Here is an 18031-nt window from a genome sequence, read left to right as displayed (position 1 = left end):
AGCCCCAGAAAAGGATACATCAGCATCCACATAAGATTGCAACAACCGGATTTCTCCTTGTGAGTGACATTCATATAAGGTAACCTAATGAAAACAAAAATACAATAAATGTTATTTTAAACAAAAACACTCTCTTCAGCATTTAAAATTACTTTAGTCACAGATGTGCATTAATATACTATGGAGGGCTTCCCTGGGTGACACAAGAGGTTAAGCACAGCACTTCGTTTTTTGTTTTGAGATTTATTTATTTATATAAGCACTGGGTACAGTCAGAAGGGCGGGAGGGTGAGAGAATTCACCAGAGCCAGAGCGGGGAACAGAACAGGCAGACCAATGAAGTACACTGCTGAGGGGAGCAGCGGGTGCGGCAGGAGAGGTTTGAGCGCCCTTTGGGATGCTTGCCCGTGGCTGGCGCTGCAGAAGCTGCAGGCAGCTTCACAGCCCAGCGCTCAACCACTGTGCCACCAGGGGAGTTCCAAGCAAAGCACTCTGAAGCTATGCACAGCCTCTGCAGCACGAGTTCAATCCCTGGCCAGCCAGGAAGCTACCCACATGGAACAGCAGACCTCTCCTGTTTTGCCCACTGCTCCCCTCAGCAGTGTATTTTAGTCAGTCTGCCTGTTCTGCTCCCCACTCTGTCTCTCACCCCCCACACCTCTGGCCTGTACTGCAGCCCTTGTATGCATAAATAAATGAATCTTTAAAAAAAGATAAAAATACAACAGAAACTATTGCCTTAAAAAGCTCCTTTAGACTTAAGGAAGTCATAAAGTTTAACGCATTATATAATTTTCTAAGTAATAACAAAATGATTTCTATCTCCAATGCTTATAACATACCTTAATTGCAAAAGTTCTTCTAAATGAGTAATACTGAATACCTCAAAAGGTGAAAATACCTTATAAAGTATAAATACTTCCTAAATTTGTAGTTTATCATCCTTTAATTAGGTTCTTAAAGTCTTAGGGAAGGAGTGAGACAAAATGGCAGCAGTTAAGAAGATGAGCTCATCCCCTTGATATTGCACAACCAGATTGCAGCAGAACAAAGCCAAAACCACCTGAAGGAAAAATGGATGACCATACACATACTAGAAGCAACACCAGAAGAAAGAGGAAGGAAAAACTGTAAGTGACCTGTGTTTACAGTGAGGCTGGGGTACTACAACCTCCAAGAAATAGTACAACCCGTAAGAGGGAGAAACAGCTGCACTGCAGAACCCCTTACTGGCTCAGGGGCACATGCCAACATTAGGATCATCAGACCTGGCACTACGAAAAGGGTGTACTATTGGGGGAGAGCTACAGGCTCAGGAGTACAGAGTTAGGATTACTGGTCTGAGCCTGAGACTCAGGCCCAGAACAGCCTAAAGCCTGAAACAGTAGAAAGAAACAGGTTGGAACACCTGTCTCCTCACAGAAGAGGCTACTACTAAAGCCAAGACTGGGATAGTCAAAACACCTACCACCTCACACATCAGGGCTAAATCAAGAAAAATGACTATTTGCGTAAACCAGAATTTAAGCACCTTGTTAGTAGTAGAAGAAAAAGCTCCAGGATAAGTCCTTGTGCTGAAAAACAGAAGAAAGTAACTGCCAATCTACTGCACCTATCAACTACAATCTGTGCCTGTTGCATCTGGTGCTCAATAGTAGTCTAGAAGTGGAGGCTGACACATGACTATAATTGGCGCAAGGGGTTTAGATGCAGCACCATGAAGCTATCCACAGCCACTGCAACAGGAGTTCGATCCCCGGCCTGGGAGGTGGCCCACATGGCGCAGCAGACCACGCCTGACTCGCCCACTGCTCCCCTCAGTAGTCAATCTGCCTGTTCTGTTCCCAACTCTATCTCTGGTGAGTCCTCTCACCCTCGCCCCCGTACCTCTGGCCTGTACCCCAGTTCTTGTATGCATAAATAAATCTTAAAAAAAAAAAAAAGACACTAACACTGAGGAGTTGCCCTAGGGAAGGGGATCGCTATGGACCCACACATACAACTCCGGTACCCACAGCATAGTAAAGAGCTTGAATCCCTGATTCCCACTAATCCCTTGGGGCCCAACTACACTAGCCCTTTTTTATCTACGACTATGCTTTTTTTTTTTCTTTTTAAAAGATATGTTTATCCTTTACCAGAACCAATTCTTCCATTACGTCAACAGGTGCAAAGACAACAATCTAAAAAGTCTACCTCTATCACAAGCCACAAAAAGTAAAAATGAACAAACAGAAGAACACAGCACAAATGCAAGCTTCTCAGTGCAATACAACTGTAAAATATGACTGAAGAGGACATGAAGATAACAGTTACAACAGCACTTACAAAACACAAAACAATGGAGAAAACATCAAGACCAAATATGGGGCAGTTACAATTACATGTAAAGGAGCTAAGAAATATTATAACTGATTAAGAACAAAAACAATTGAGGGGCTTCAACAAGCGGACTAACACAAGTAAACAAAATGAGCTGAAAAGCACATTGTCCAAGAACACACATACAGGACAAAGAGAGAAAAAATAATAACAAGAATTGAGAACAGGTCTTTGAGATAACCTAAAAAGAAATAACATCTGCATCACGGTGGTCCAGCAGAAGAAAAAAAAGGCACAGAAAATTTATTTAAAGAAAGAATTGCTAAAAACCATCTCAATGTCAAAACCAAGCCACATAGGTATCATCCAAGAGGCCCAAAGGATTCCAAAGAAAATACTCAGACAGAGGCCTCCCTGGTGGCACAGGGGTTAAAGTCTCAGCACTATCAAGCTTATTGCCAGCCACTGCTGCATGAGTTCCATCCCCAGCCAGGGAGCTACCCACATGGTGCAACAGACCTCTCCTGTCTTGCCCGCTGCTCCCTTCAGCAGTGTATTTCAGTAGGTGTGCCTTTTCTGCTCCCCACTCTGTCTCCACACCTATATCTCTGACCCCCGCACCGCTGGCGTAGACCCCAGTTCTTGTATGCATAAATAAATACAATAAATCTTAAAAAAAAAAAAAAGAGAGAGAGAAAACACCCAGACAGACATACACATTACACTAATACTGCAGAAGTCAACAGCAAGGATAGAATACTAAAAATATCGAAAGACAAAAGGGTAGCCTATAAGGGAACATCAATCAGACTGTCAGTGACTTGGTCAGTAGAAACATCACAAGCACAAAGATATTGGCAAGAGACATTTGAAGTACTTAAAGAAAGATTTCCAAGACAGAATCCTTAACCCAGCAAGATTAAACATTCAAGATAGAAGATTTCAGGAACTTCACTGAAAAGCAAAAACTACAATTTATTAACACCAACCTACAAATGAAAGTAGTCTTATAGGGGTTCTTATAAAGCAAAACAACATATACAGAGTTAAGGGCCTCCCCAGTGGCGCAGCGGTTGAGCGATGGGTTGCGAAGTTGCCCGCAGCCTCTGTAGCGCCGGTTTGATCCCCGGCTGCTCCGCGGCCACTGGAGGAGGGTCCCACATGGCGCGCAGACCTCTCCTGCCGCCCGCTGCTCCCCTCAGCAGTGTACTTCGGTCCTTCTGCCTGCTCTGCTCCCCGCTCTGGCTCTGATGAATTCTCTCACCCTCCCGTGCTTCTGACTGTACCCAGTGCTTGTATGTATAAATAAATAAATAAATCTTTAAAACAAAAAACAAAACAAACAAAAAAAAACAACCAAAAAAAAAATACAGAGTTAAGAGATACATAAATCATGCAACCTGGAGGAGTAATGAGGCCCCATCTGAACAAGTTGGATACCAGATCATTGAAGAGATCACACATATAAGCCCATCAAATACTAATGTCAGCAGAACCTTCAAACAAAAACGAACAGAAATAGCACAGCAGACACATAGAAATGAAATTGAAAGAAACAAAACATATAAGACCTCAAAAAATTAAAAACACAAACCAAAAAAAAGGGCAATGAGCATCTATATCTCAATAACCTTAAATATAAGTGGCTTGACAGTTGCTAAAGTTCAATATCCATTTATGAGGAAAACCCTCAAAATACTTGGGACAAAAGGAACATACCATAACATTATAAAAGCCCTATGTGTGTGTGTGTGTGTGTGTGTATATATATCTCTCTATAAAATAAATCTTTAAAAACACATATATATTTAAATATTTACATGCATTTACACATATTTAAATATACATATATTTAAAATAAATATATGTATTTTTCAAAAGATTTATTTTATGGATACAAGAGCGGGGGTATTGGCCAGGGGTGCCAGGGGTGGGGGTTGAGAGGATTCACCAGAGACAGAGTGGGGAACAGAACAGGAGGATCTACTGAAATACTCTGTTGAGGGGAGCAATGGGAGAGAGAGGAGAGGTCTGCTGCGCCATGTGGGTTAACACCCTGGCTGGGGCTCGAACTCATGCTGTAGTGGCTGCTGATAGCGTCACAGTGGCGAGACTTAAACCCCTGTGCCATCAGGGAGGCTCCTAGCAACATTCTTAGTGGTGAAAAACTGAAATCCTTCCCTTTAAGGTCTGGATCAAGACAAGATGTCCACTCTCATCACTGCTTTTCAATATAATACCAGAAGTCTTTGCGAGAGCAAAAAGGCAAGAGAAAGACATATAAGGAATTCAAATAGGGAAAGAAGTAGTAAAACGACCACTGCTTGCAGATGATATGTTAACATATAAAGAAAATCCTAAACAATCCATGGAAAAATTAATTATAATAAACCAGTTTTTATCAAAGTAGCAGGTTACAAAATCAATAAACAAAAATCAGTAGCCTTCCTATTTGCAAGCAATCAATCTGAAGAGGAAGAAATTCAGAAAACCGTACCATTTACAATTATACCAAAAAATTAAATACCTGGGAATAACCTAACAAAGGAGGTGAGTGACCTATACAAGGAAAATTACAAAAACATTAAAGGATATAGATGAAGACACAGTGAGTGGAAAGATATCCTTCTGCTCATTGATTGGAAAAATTAACATTAGCAAAGTGGCCATCCTGTCAAAAGCAATTTATAGATCCAGTGTGATCCCAGTAAAAACCTCAATGGCACTCTTCAAAGAAATGGAACATATATTGTTGAAATTCATATGGAATCACAAAAACCTGAAATAGTCAAAGCTATCCTGACTAAAAGAGGTAAGACTAGAGCTATTATACTCCCAGACTATATTAAAAACATCATCGTACTGGAACAAAACCAGACATACAGACCAATGGAATTTAACCGAAAGTCCAGAAATAAAGTCACACATAGATCAACTAATCCTGGACAAAGGAACAAACAACATAAACTGGAACAAAGAAAGTCTCTTCAAAAAATGGTGCTAGGTGGGTCTCCCTGGTGGCGCAGGCAGTTAAGCATTGCACTGTGGAGCTGTCCGCAGCCTCTGCAGTGTGGGCTCGATCCCCGGGCAGGGAGCTACCCACATGGCACGGCAGACCTCTCCTGACTAGCCCGCTGCTCCCCCTCAACAGTGTATTTCGGTCAGTCTGCCTGTTCTGTTTCCCTGCTTTGTCTCTGGTGAATCCTCTCACCCTCCCACGCATTTGGCCTGTACACGGGTTCTTGTATAAATAAATAAATCTTAAAAAAAAATACTATTTAAAAAAAAAATGGTGCTATGAAAACTGGACCAACACATGTGAAAGAGGGAAACTAGACTACAATCTCACACCGTGCACAAAAAACAACTCAAAATGGATAAGACTTGAATGTAAGACTTGACACCATAAAATATATACACAAAAACATAGGCAAAAGAAACCATCACATACACCTCAGAAACATCTTTGAGGACTCATCTCCAGAAGTAAAGAAAATGAAGAAGATAAACAGCTGGGCCTACGTTAAACAAAAAAACAAAAAAACAAAAAAAAAAATCAAGGACTCTAAGAGTTGGCTCTTTCAGAAGATAAAACAAAATAGACAAATAATCACTAGCTAGGTTAACCAAAAGAGAAAACATTAATGAAAAAGAATCACAAACAACAAAGGATAAATTACCACAGATAATACAGAAAAACAAAGAATAAGAAGTTATTATTATGAACAATTATAATCAAAATAAATTCAACAATCTTGAAGAAACAAATGATTTCTAGATTAATATAATCTACCAAGACAAATCCAGGAAGAAACACATGAACTCAACAAACTGATCACAAGCATAGATTTGAAGCAGCAATAAAAAATACCCCCCAACAAAAAACATCCAGAAACAGAGCAGATGGCTTTACAACTGAACTTTATAAATTTTTTAGAGAAGAACTAATGCCTATCTTGCTCAAATTGTTTTTAAAAATACAAGAGGGAATACTCACTGATACACTTTCCAATGATAACATAACCCCGATACGGAAACCAAAGACAGCACAAGAAAAGATTATAGATCAACAAGTCTGATGAACATCAACGCAAAAAATCTTTAACAAGATACTAGCAAATCAAATGAAACAAAGTTATCAGAAGGATTATATACCATGATCAAGTGGGATTTATCCTAGGAATACAATAATGATTTAATACGCATAAATCAATGTAATACATCATTTGTTTTAATGCAACAAAGGTAAAGATAACAGTCATGATAATATCAAGATGGAGAGAAGGCTCCAATAATATTCAGTACCCCCTTATTATTAAAACTCTACACAAGACAGGAATCAAAGGAACCTACCTCAACACGATAAAAACCAAGTATCAGAAGCTATCAACCAATATAATACTCAACACTGAAAAACTGAAAGCTTTCCCTTTAAGACCAGAAACAAGGTAAGATGTCCACTGCCGTCACTTTTGCTTAACTTGGTATTAAAGGTTTGGGCCAGAATTATAAGGAAATAAAAGGACTCCAAGTCTGAAAAGAAGTGAAACTCACTACTCCAGTCATTACAGAAAATCCTAAAGATTCCTACTACAGAAAAAAACAGATGAATACAGCAAAGTGATAGATAACATAATCAACATACAACAATCCATTGCTTTTCTTTCTTTTTCTTTTTTTAAAAGATTTATTTATTTATGCATACAACAGCTGGGGTACAGGCCAGAGATGCGAAAGGTGTGAGGATTCTCCAGAGACAGAGTGGGGAACAGGACATACTGACTGAAACACACTGCTGAGGGGAGCAGCGGGCAAGGCTGGAGAAGTCTGCTGCCCCATGTGGGTTTCTCCCTGGCTGGCTGGGGATCAAACTCGTGCTGCAGAGGCGGTGGACTGCTTCATAGTGTGGTGCTTAAACCCTTGCGCCACCAGAGAGGCCCCACTGTAGCTTTTCTTAATGCACTTTATATACAATGAAAAATGAGCAAAAGACATTAAGATGACAACTCCACTTAAAATTCCTTCAGAAAGAATTAAATACATTCAGAATTAACCTAACTAAGGAGTTGAAAGACCTGTAAGACATTACTGACTTTAGTGACATGGGGGTAGGAAGGACATCTCATGCTCACAGATGAGGGAAATCAACATAATCAAAATGACTATTCCACCTATAAACTTTAAAGTTTATATACCATAATCCTCATTAAATCTTCATTAAAATACCAACAATATTTTTCAAAGAAACTGAATATTGAAATTAAAATGGAAGTACAAAAGATTTTGAATTGCAAAAACAATTCTGAGAAAAAGGAGAGAAATGGCGGTATCACGTTACGAAATTTCAAACTTTACTAAGAAGCAACAGTACTTGAAAACAGTACGGTATTGACACAAAAATGGATATGCGGATCTGTGGAACAGATGTGAAAGCCACAAATAAACCCACATGTAGGTGAACACCTAATCTGTGATGAAAAAGCAGTTATGGGGGCCTCCCTTGTGGGGCAGGCGGTTGAACGCAGCACTGTGAAGCCATCTGCAGCCTCTGCAGTGTGGGTTCGATCCCAGGCAGCCGGCAATATACCCACATGGTGCAGCAGACCTCCCCTGACTTGCCCGCTGCTCCCCTCAGCAGTGTATTTCGGTCAGTCTGCCTGTTCTGTTCCCCACTCTGTCTCTGGTGAATCCTCTCACACCTGGTGAAACCCTCTCACACCTCTGGCCTGTACCCCATTCTTGTAAAAAAAAAAAAAAAAACTATTTAAAAAAAAAAAAAAAAAGGCAGTTATGACCATACCATGGAGAAAGGACAGTTTCTTTAATAAAGGTGCTAAGAAAATCGTAAATCCACTGATAAAAGAATGAAGCTGGGTCACTTCCTAACTCCAAACACAAAAATAAATTCCAAATGGATTAAAAATTTAGATATAAGATCTGCAACAATAAAATACATAGAAGAAAACATTAGTGGTATTTTGCATGACTTCAGTGATTTTCTGGTAGCTCAACCACTATGGTAAGGGAACTAAAAATAAACAACTGGGATTACCTCAAGTTAAAAAGCACGTATACAGCAAAAGAAAATATGGAAAGACTAAAAAGAGACTGCAATGAAGAGAGTATCGTACAATACATATTTGATAAGGGGCTAATATCCAAGATACGAAACTCAGAATTTAACAATAAAAAGCAAACATTCGTATTAATAAATGGGCAGCAGATACAAGAGATAATTCACCAAAGAAGATAAAATAATACAATACACATGCGAAAATAATGCTCATTACTGTTTCCAATGAGAAAGATTCCAGTTAAAACAATGACCTACCATCTCAACCGGTGAGAATGGCACAATATTAAAAGACCACCAAGTGCTGGAGAGTGTAGAGAAAAAGAGGATGTCTATTATTCTGCTGGTAGGAATGTAAAATGGTAGAATCACTACAGAAAGAAATCTGTATTTACCTTAAAAAACTAAAAATGGAAGAAATGTACAACTGAGCTACCCCACCCTGGGCATCTATCCAAATATGAAACCCTCAACACAAAAAGCCACATGTTCCACAGTGTTCACAGCAGCATTATCTACAATAGGTAGGACACAGAAGCAGATTAAATTTCCATCAGTAGAGGACTGGATCAAGACAAGCTAGAGTATCTGTACTATGGATGAGTACACAGCCATAAGAAAGGATGAAATGATGCCATTTTCAACACAATGGAGGAAGTTTGAGAAAATTATTAGCAATAAAACAAATCAGAACGATAAAAACAAATACTGTATATTTAGCACTGTAAAGTCGAAGTTAAAAAGGAAGGGGTTAGGGAAAAGAAGAAGGGGTTAAAAGGGATGGTGATGGGGGGAAAAACAGTCTAAAAGTGAAATTTCTTTTCCAATGATACTACATGACTTAATAAAACATGAATGATTATGGAAAAAATAAAATAAATACATGATCTAACTGCTGGAAAGAAAAGAGCAGAGGAAAAGAAAAAAAAAATCTTACAGTAGTTATAAAGCATTTATGTATTAATTACATAAGAAAATATATTTTGCCTACTAATGACTACCTCATGGACACAGCTCAAATGTTAACTTTCTGAGGTATGGTGGTCCTTTTAATTTGCCACATAATCTAAAATGAATAATACAGATGATATATAGCATTTATGATTAACTAAATATAAATTTCTTTCCGCCTTTTTAATACCTATAATCATGTTAGCAATAGCCTGCTAAATAATCATAGAAGAACTGAGTGTCTGAATCATCTACCACTACATATTAATAATCTCATCTACATTAATATTTTTGAAAAGTATTCCTTACAGGACTGTTGACTAGGTTATAGTATATTTTTTCACTTTATTTTTTTAAAAAAGTCTAAACTTTTGGGGAAAAGTACAAAATATAAATAGAAACCTGTTTCATAAGCAACCGGGAGAAAAATATGAAATAAAGATGTATTTTAAGTCATTAATACTAGTTTTGATCTGACAATTTCTAGAAAGCTTTACTGTTATAACAAAGAATACTACTGTCAAAAGAGCTATATAAACTTTCTTTGAAAATCATTACATTTCAGTATTTATGAAACACCAGAATCTGATAATTTAGTCAAATGCCAAAGAAACCCTTTAATACTCACTCTGTTACTTCCCACAGTTGCAAACACTAACGGATCTCCTTCTTTACTATGCCAGTTAAACTGAACTCCAAACAATGGTTGGTTATGATCTTCCTATAAGCATGAAATCAATAAAAAAATTAATATATTTTAGAAATCAAAAAACAGTAAAACTGACCACCCCCCAATAGCTTTTTCCCAAAATGCAAGCTGCTCTTTTGTATACAAAAAGTTACCTTGACACTAAAAAGACATCTACTAATTTAGTTTCGACATTTTCAAATATCTGTATATAAGAGTTTTATAACAACTTATTTAACTGAAATCAGAAGTTAGGTAACAAGTACTCATCTATGAAAATATTTTGATATTTGTCTTCTACCTTCTTAAAATCAATGACAGACTTCTGAATCAAAATAAACAAGCAAGTTATGACACTATTTTCCTGAAATGGGAAACCAACAAATGACCTAAGAATTAATATAGCTTGGCTTGCACTCACTAAACTATTATGTTTATTTTTTCCCTGGTAAACTGATGCATTTCAGTTTACAAATTTTCAAATTACTACTTTATATTAGTTCTATAAAAAACAATTATAAATTAATTGTTTTATAATGAACTAGACTACTTGGGTATTGGGGCACATAAAAGTCAACAGATTATAACTTGACAGTTACCAGAAGTTGTAAAGAGGAATACAAAAACTCACTGTTATTCACAAAGCTATTTTTTTAGCTTTAGGATTTCACCAGCAATCTCTTGGTATTCAATAGCAGCTTTCATAGTCAGTTGAACACACTGTTTTCACTGTTTTTTAAAGATTTGTTTTTGCATACAAGAACTGGGGTATACGCTGGAGGTAGTAAGTGTGTGTGTGTGTGTGTGTGTGTATACAGAGAGAGAGAGAAGAGAGAGAGAGAGAGAGAGAGGGAGAGAGAGAGAGAGAGAGAGAGAGAAAGGATTCACCAGGAAGAGTAAGGAGCAGAACAGGCAGATCTACTGAAACACACTGCTGAGGGGAGCAGTGGGTAAGATAGGAGAGGTCTGCTGTGCCATGTGGGTAGCTTCCTGGCCAGGGATTGAACCCTGTGCTGCAGTGGCTGCTGATAGCTTGATAGTGCTGAAACTTAATCCTTTGTGCCATCAGGGAGGCCCTGCTTTCACTTTTAAAGTGCAACAACTTTTATTTCTATCCTTTGAAAAGTCACAGCTTTAGCTTTTTGAAATATTTAAACAGCAGTTAAAAACACCCATGGATATGCTACCTAAACATAGTTCATATAATTAAATATTGACACAAATGTTATTTTGCTGCGTTTTTTTTTTTTTAAATATCCTGAGATATTCCCTTTTTTTAAAGACACAGTGAGCAATGAATACTGCTCCACCACAGGAAAATAATTTCCACAGAAGCCATAGCTTTCTTGAACTTTCTGAAGACTACTTAAAATTTTTTTTACATCTATTTCAATGTATGCTGCTTCAAAGTTAACAGTTTTCAGTAACAGGTACCAGAAAGTGGGTTATATTTACAGGTTATTTCAAATTATGAAGAGTACCATTTCCCAAAGTCTTTTATAAGTAAAAGCATAAAAAAATTAACCAGGCGACTTTACTAGGTATTCCTCATTTAAATTAAAAGAACAAAACAAAACAAAAACTAACCAAATGTAGATTGGACTATAATCACTATGCAATCTGCATTGCAATAAAAACTTCAAAGTACTGTATTTTAAAACATTTAAAACTTGACAGAGTATCTTAATCACAATGTTTACCGCTGAGAAATAATTCTGCAGTCTACTAATGACTGCCACTTACCTTCAGACTATTGACACATTTGAAGGAGTATTTGCATTTCTTTGACTTCCATTTTCCCTTCCCCCAACTTTTTCTTCCGGGCGCGTTTGGTGTATTTGTAGGTGTATCAGGGCGCTCAGTGTTGGTACCACTTTCAATACTGACAGCATCATCCTGTGAACAGTAAATCAAGAAAAATTATATCAAACAGCAATAATGTATTTAGTAGCAAATGACTTTGTATTGGGTAGTTGCTGATTGAACAAAATGAACTTATTAATAAATTTTACAAGTAACAGAAACATGTACTTCTGTCTCCAAGTAATGATAAAAAGCACCTGCTAACATCAGAATTGCCAGTCACTTTGCCGCACTGGCTCACTAGTCTTCATGGCTTTTGACTGTCCCAAAAGGTTCTGCTAGATCACGAAGTGCTGCTTAGAGAGCCTATTTGGTCTCCTGCTGGTTAGGTTGCTGGGATTCAAACCCAAAACTCTGGCTCCCAAAACTCATATAGATGAAAATCAGATCTGCATAATTACTTTGCTGCTCAATTTGGAGCACAGCGGTGGGTGACTTTGAGGCTGGAGTATTAGCGCTCCCTACTTTAAATGCAATTCTGAAAACCCTGTTATTGTTCAAATTCTGCTATTTTTAACACTTTAGTCATTTAGAATTTTTTTTTAAGTTCTATATATTTTGTGCTACTTGTAAGTGAAATTTACCATACAGCTCTACGGTAAAAATGATATTCATAGTAGAACTTCAGTAACTCTCCCTCTCTAAAGTAAAATTCTCCTAAATGTTGGGCAGGATACTTTGAAAATCCACTGAATTTATACCCTCTCTCCAGTCCACCAGCTATATTAGTGGCCCTCAATCCTCAGAAGTGATTTCACAACCTCCTTTTATTACTTAGTCCTATAAATTCTTTGGGAAAAATATTTTGTTTTTAAATTTTATATATTTTTTTACATCATTTTCCATTTTTGCACAGTGTACGCATTTTCATCTTGTTATAGTCTCCGTACAATTCCCATCACCACCACCCTTGTTTTGATCCTACTCCCTCCCCTCCCCACCCAGTGTGTCTCTGGTTAATAACTGCTTGTTGATTTTGATTTTTACTTTATTATAATTGGTCTTTTTCCTGGAGGAAAAAAGATTTCTTTAGCGTAATCATTCCTAAATTCATTCTAGAGGAAGTCTTTTTCCAGAGAGCACCTATATTACCTGTTAGAATACAGCCTATGAACTACTTACTGCCTTATGGATTATTTCTAAATGACTATTTCTAAAGCTAGTTTTATATTACTGAAGGTTAAAAATTAATTGGAACGTCAAAAATATATTAAAAATTCATATTAAGTGGCTTAAAAACAATGTTATACAGCAGTTTCTTGAGAGTGATTTCTAAACCCTCAAATGGTTCCAACCAAAATGACATGCTTAAAAAAAAATAATCACAAAAGGGCCTCTCCTGTGGCGCAGCAGGTTGAGCGCAGCACTGTGAAGCTGTCCACAGCCTCTGCAACGTGGGTTCGATCCCGGCCATACAGTGAGAATCCCACATGGCACAGCAGACCTCTCCTGTCTAGCCCGCTGCTCCCCTCAGCAATGTATTTCAGTCAATCTGCCTGTTCTGTTCCCCACTCTATCTCTGGAGAATCCTTTCACCCCCTGCACCTGTGGCCTATACCCCAGTTCTTGTATAAATAATAAAAAAAAGTTTAAATATATGAACTGTAATTTAACATAATCAGTATAGAACTAGAATTATAAAATTTTGAAGTTCATTCCTACTTTGAAATAACTTTTTCTATTATCTTTCAACTGTGTTTATAGTTAAAATTTAGTGTAGAAAACTATTTTTTTCCTTTCATCAAACCACTGTAGCCTATATCCACATACCTGCAAATTTTGAAAACAGTTTTGTTTCCATGGAAAACCATACACTATAACTGTCTTCACCATCTTTGAGCATTCTTAAGACTCTTTAGAATATAGGTTAATAATGTCCCTGCAAATGTCTTTCCGACCATTAAGAAAAAAAGGTTTGTTTCCACCCGCAATTTCATCACTCCTTTCATTATTGATATACATGTGTACTGTTGGACACATCTGCCTGGATACCAACTAAGTAAAATAAAAATTTTAAATGTGTTCATTTATCATTTCCTAAAAAATTATCTTTCACTAGAGAAATAAAATAAAACTTTAAGACATTTGTATTCCAGCTCCCTTACATTTTGGTTAAAAGTCTACTGCTAATCAAGAAGCCATGCAGAGAGAATGCTACTAGGACATATTCCATGTTTTTATCTACTCTTGCCTACCTCCTCCAAGTGGAATCAAGAAGGAATCAAATGTAAATGCCACAGTCAAAATGTTTTCATTTAATCTAGAAATGTAATGAAAACTTTGCTTAATAGCTAGTATTGCATACAGGCCTATTCCCCCTTGGCCCCTCCTCACTGGAAGGACACGGTGCCCCAGACAGGGGACCACCGTCTTCCCTGCCAAACAAGGAAACAGACAGGGATGGTCATTTGTCTCTCTTATTTCTGCCACAGGGTTTACTTAAGCAAAAGTCTTTGGATTCAGCCCGCTACTCTTACCACCAGGCAACCTGGAGTACATGTCCAGCAGCTACTCTGCAGTTACAGGATCTTAAAAAGGCCAAAAACAGGGAGGTGGGGATATGCATACAATAATTTTTAACAGGCCCTTTCAGTGATGCGATTCACTTTAACAGCAGTCCCTGCGCAGGTGACCGCAGCTTAGCCTAAATAAAGGAAAAACGGTCCCAAAATGGGAGTTTGTGCCAAACCCCATCAGAGTTTAATAACTAACTTCATTGTAGTTTTGTTATAGGACAGCCCCGATATTGAACGGGTTGCCTGGCTGTGGGTCCTCACCCGCACGCTTAAAAGGGACTTATTAATACTCCACTACAGGCACACACAAGGTTAATAAAAGGTTTATTTACAAGGGAAAGGGAATTAAGGAAATGTACAACTCAGGGAGAAAATAGGGAAATAAAGTCTTTAATGCGTCCTACCCCATCCGAAGACCTGGAAACCCAAAGTCACTCTCAGAGCTGGCTGGACGCTGCGAGCTGGTGGAGAGCCAAAATGGGGGACCCCTCCAAAGCCCACGTGTCTGCCTTGTATCAACCTGGCTGTTTAACCCCACCCTCAGGTCCCAGCCACCTTCCCTTTGGTGGTGATGGGATTTGGAGTTTTCAGTGTCTTTGGCTTTGGCCTGGGGTCGGGGTGGAGTCCACAAAGCCTGTATGGAATTAACTTTAGGACATCCTTTTCCCCCTAACAGTTTCAGCTCCTCCCCAATGTGAAAATGTAAAGGAATCAAGGAAGAATTTCTCAGCCAGCACCGGAGAGATGGTTGGCCCGATAAGACCGGCCTTCCCCTAGGGAAGACGGCCCGCCGCTCCTCCCCCGCCCTCTCTTGAGAACCATCCATTTTGTGCAACTCCTGGGGCGCCTCTCCTGGGCCGCAGTGAGATGCTCTGGCTTCACGGAGCTGTCAGTTAGGCGTCTAGATTTACCCAGATTTTTTTCTTTTAATAACTCCAGCTCAGAACTACCACATCAGTCCCCACTGGCGTTCGGCCCTCACGTGCCCTTGGGCCCCGAAGGCTGGGGGCGCCCCCTCGGGGAGCAGCCGGGGAGAGCCGAGACCCGACACCTGGCGTCGGGCGCCCGCCGATCACACGCCCTCCGGGTCTCCGAAGAGAAAACTAGTTTCCAAAGTACTGAGACTTCTGCAGCTTCCCTAGTCTCGAGTCAGCGACCTTACCTGTGCCCCCATCACAATCTTCGTGGGGAAATTGAAGAAAATGCAAAAACAGGTCCCAAGACGGGGCCGGCGCGGGTCCCGGACGCAGCCCTGGGTTGAGGCGAGCGGGCAGGAGATGCAGCGCCCCAGAGCCTCCCCGGCGGCCCGCGCCGCCCCCAGCACCCCGCCATAGACCCCCTCCGGCACCCAGGCCCCCCCACCCCCGCGCCGGGGACACGGGGCTTCGGGCCGCGCGCACGAGGGTGGCGCTCACGCCTGAGGGGCCGGAGCGCGGAAGGCGCGACCTCGCGCCACTCCCCCGAACGCCCCGGGGATTTCACACGGCGGCGGCTGTCACAGCCGGGTACCGGGGCTCATGTTTGGGGCGCTCTCTCGAACGCGCGGCCGGAGTTCCCCGGCCCGGGGACGCCGAGATCCGCCCCGAGCCTCACAGGAAACCTGACCCCGAAGCCGCGCGCGCGGACCCCGCGCCGGGGACACCCCGCTCTTCCCGCGCCGCCGGGGGGTCCGGGCCGCCGCGTCCCTCCGCCAGACTCGGAGAGGAGCCAGCGCCCCTGTCCGCCCTCGCTCGGGGCCGCCGGCCTCCCCCGCTGGGGGTGCTGCTCCCGGCGGCGAGCGCGCCCCCCGGAAAGTGAGTCCCCGAGCCCCGCGTCCCGCGCTCGGCCGGCCGGCCCCGGGGTCGCGCCCCAGCAGGCGCGGCCGTCCCGGAGGACCCGCCGCGGGCCCTGCGCCCCCCGCCCCGCCGCGCCCCCCAGAGCGGCCGGGCCGGTCCCGCGGTCCCCGAGGGACGGGACCCCCCGCGCGCGCCGCCCTCGCCCTCGCGGGACGCAACTTCGCCCGGGCCCGCGCGCCGCCGCCCGCCGCACTCACGTTCTCGTCGCCGGAAAGGTCGGGGTTGCTGTTCTCGTCGCTGCTCAGCTTCTGCTTCTTGGCCGCGGGCATGTCCGCTCCCGCCGGCGCCGGCGCCGCGTCCCTCTCGGACATGCTCCGCCGCCTGCCCGCGGGCTCGGGGCCGGGGGCGGGGCCGCCGCCACACCGCCGTCAAGCACGCCCGGCCCGCGCCCGCCGCGCAGCCGCCCCCGCTGTCGCAAACCGCGCCCAGCCGCCGCGGCGGGCGAGCGTGCGGCCCCGCCACGCTGCTGAGAGAGGGGCGCGCGCGCGCCCGCCCGCCCGCGCCCGGCCCCCGCCCGGCCCGCGCCCGGCCCGCGCCCCCCGCCGCCCGCCCGGCGCCCCGCCGGCGCCCCGGGGCGCTGCCGCGCTCGTCCCCGGCCCCACCGCCGCCTCGGGCAGGGAGGGGCGCGGCTGGGGGCGCCCCCTTCACCCCTTCCTCCTCAGGGAGCTCCGGCCGCGGCGCCCAGCCCTGCGGTCCCGGCCGCCGCGAGGACTCCCGGCCCGCGGAGCGGACCGGACCACCGCGTCCCCGGGGACGGCGCGAGCGGCGCGCTGGCTCCTCCCGTCTCGGCGGCGCATGCCGGGGCCCCGCCTCCGGGGCTCGGGGGAGGACGCGCCTCCCCTGTTCGCGGGACTGTCCACGACTCCGTTTTTGGCGGAAAACGCGCAGTCCAAAGCCACACTGCGCCCGCTCCCCCCCCGGCCGCCCAGTGGAAGCGTCCCGTCGGCACTGCGCATGCGCGCAGCGTGTTCTCGCGCTGGGTCCTCGGGCGCGTCCTTCAAGCCCCGCCCCCTCAGCCAGGCCCCGCCCCTTCGGCCCGGCGGCGCGGCCAGGTGCGCGGCCGCGGGGTCCGGCCGGGGCTCTCCGCGTTGCCAGGACACGGCGTCTACGCGTGCTGGAAGCCCCGGGGGTGTTCTGACGGGCGCCGACAGCTATGGCGCAGGAGCCTCACCCCGTTGCTGCCAATACCGGGTAAAGTTTAAGTAGGAACATCCTAAAACTACGATATGATTCTAGGCTAGAAGAAGTTACCACTCAAAGCGCCCTTTTTCTTTTTTTCCTTTTATAGATTTTTTTACATCATTTTTCATTTTTGCACAATGTGTGCATTTTCATCTTGGTTAGAGTCCCCATACAATTCCCGCCCCCCTTGTTTTGATCCTACTCCCACCTCCCCACTTTCCCTACCCTCTCCCCGCGTGTGTCTCTGGTTTATAGTTACTTGTTGAGATTGATTTTTACTTTATTATAATTAGTGTTTTTCCTGGTCCCTTATTTAAGTTTTCTAGATTCCTGCTATGAGTGAGACCATCCGGGATTTTTCTTTTTCCCTCTGGCTTATTTCGCTGAGCATGATCCCTTCCAGCTCCATCCATGTTGCTGCAAATGGCATGAGTTTATCTTTTTTGATTGCTGAGTAATATTCTGTTGTGTATATGTACCACGTCTTCTTGATCCAGTCGTCTATATATTACTTCTCCAAAGAGGAAATGTGAATGGCCAACAGGCATATGAAAAAATGTTTAGCATGACTTGTCATCAGGGAAATGCAAATCAAAACTAC

The 18031-nt window shown here is 43.0% G+C and overlaps 1 protein-coding gene across 4 annotated transcripts in view; it reads right to left on the bottom strand.

Annotated features, from left to right (window-relative positions):
• Positions 1–16803, bottom strand: part of EED (embryonic ectoderm development) — a 35431-nt gene extending 18628 nt beyond the window's left edge. For 2 of the 4 annotated variants that reach the window (XM_037523103.2, XM_037523102.2), the window contains exons 1-4: positions 16446–16803; positions 11778–11930; positions 9975–10067; positions 19–84 (exon numbers count right to left, since the gene is read on the bottom strand). In XM_037523103.2, coding sequence (XP_037379000.1) covers positions 19–84; positions 9975–10067; positions 11778–11930; positions 16446–16559 — 426 coding nt within the window. In that variant the 5' untranslated portion in view covers positions 16560–16803. Of the gene's footprint in view, positions 1–18; positions 85–9974; positions 10068–11777; positions 11931–15575; positions 15662–16445 lie in introns of those variants that run through there. The other 2 variants (XM_054699583.1, XM_054699582.1) reach the window with 2 other exon arrangements.
• Between the last annotated feature and the right edge of the window lie 1228 nt (positions 16804–18031).

The sequence above is a fragment of the Talpa occidentalis genome, unplaced genomic scaffold (genome assembly GCF_014898055.3).
Source record: "Talpa occidentalis isolate TD23 unplaced genomic scaffold, MPIMG_talOcc4v2.1 talOcc4.3, whole genome shotgun sequence".
Lineage (NCBI taxonomy): Eukaryota > Metazoa > Chordata > Mammalia > Eulipotyphla > Talpidae > Talpa > Talpa occidentalis.
The sequence above is the reverse complement of the archived record's forward strand: the minus strand, read 5'-3'. Positions and strand labels throughout refer to the sequence as shown.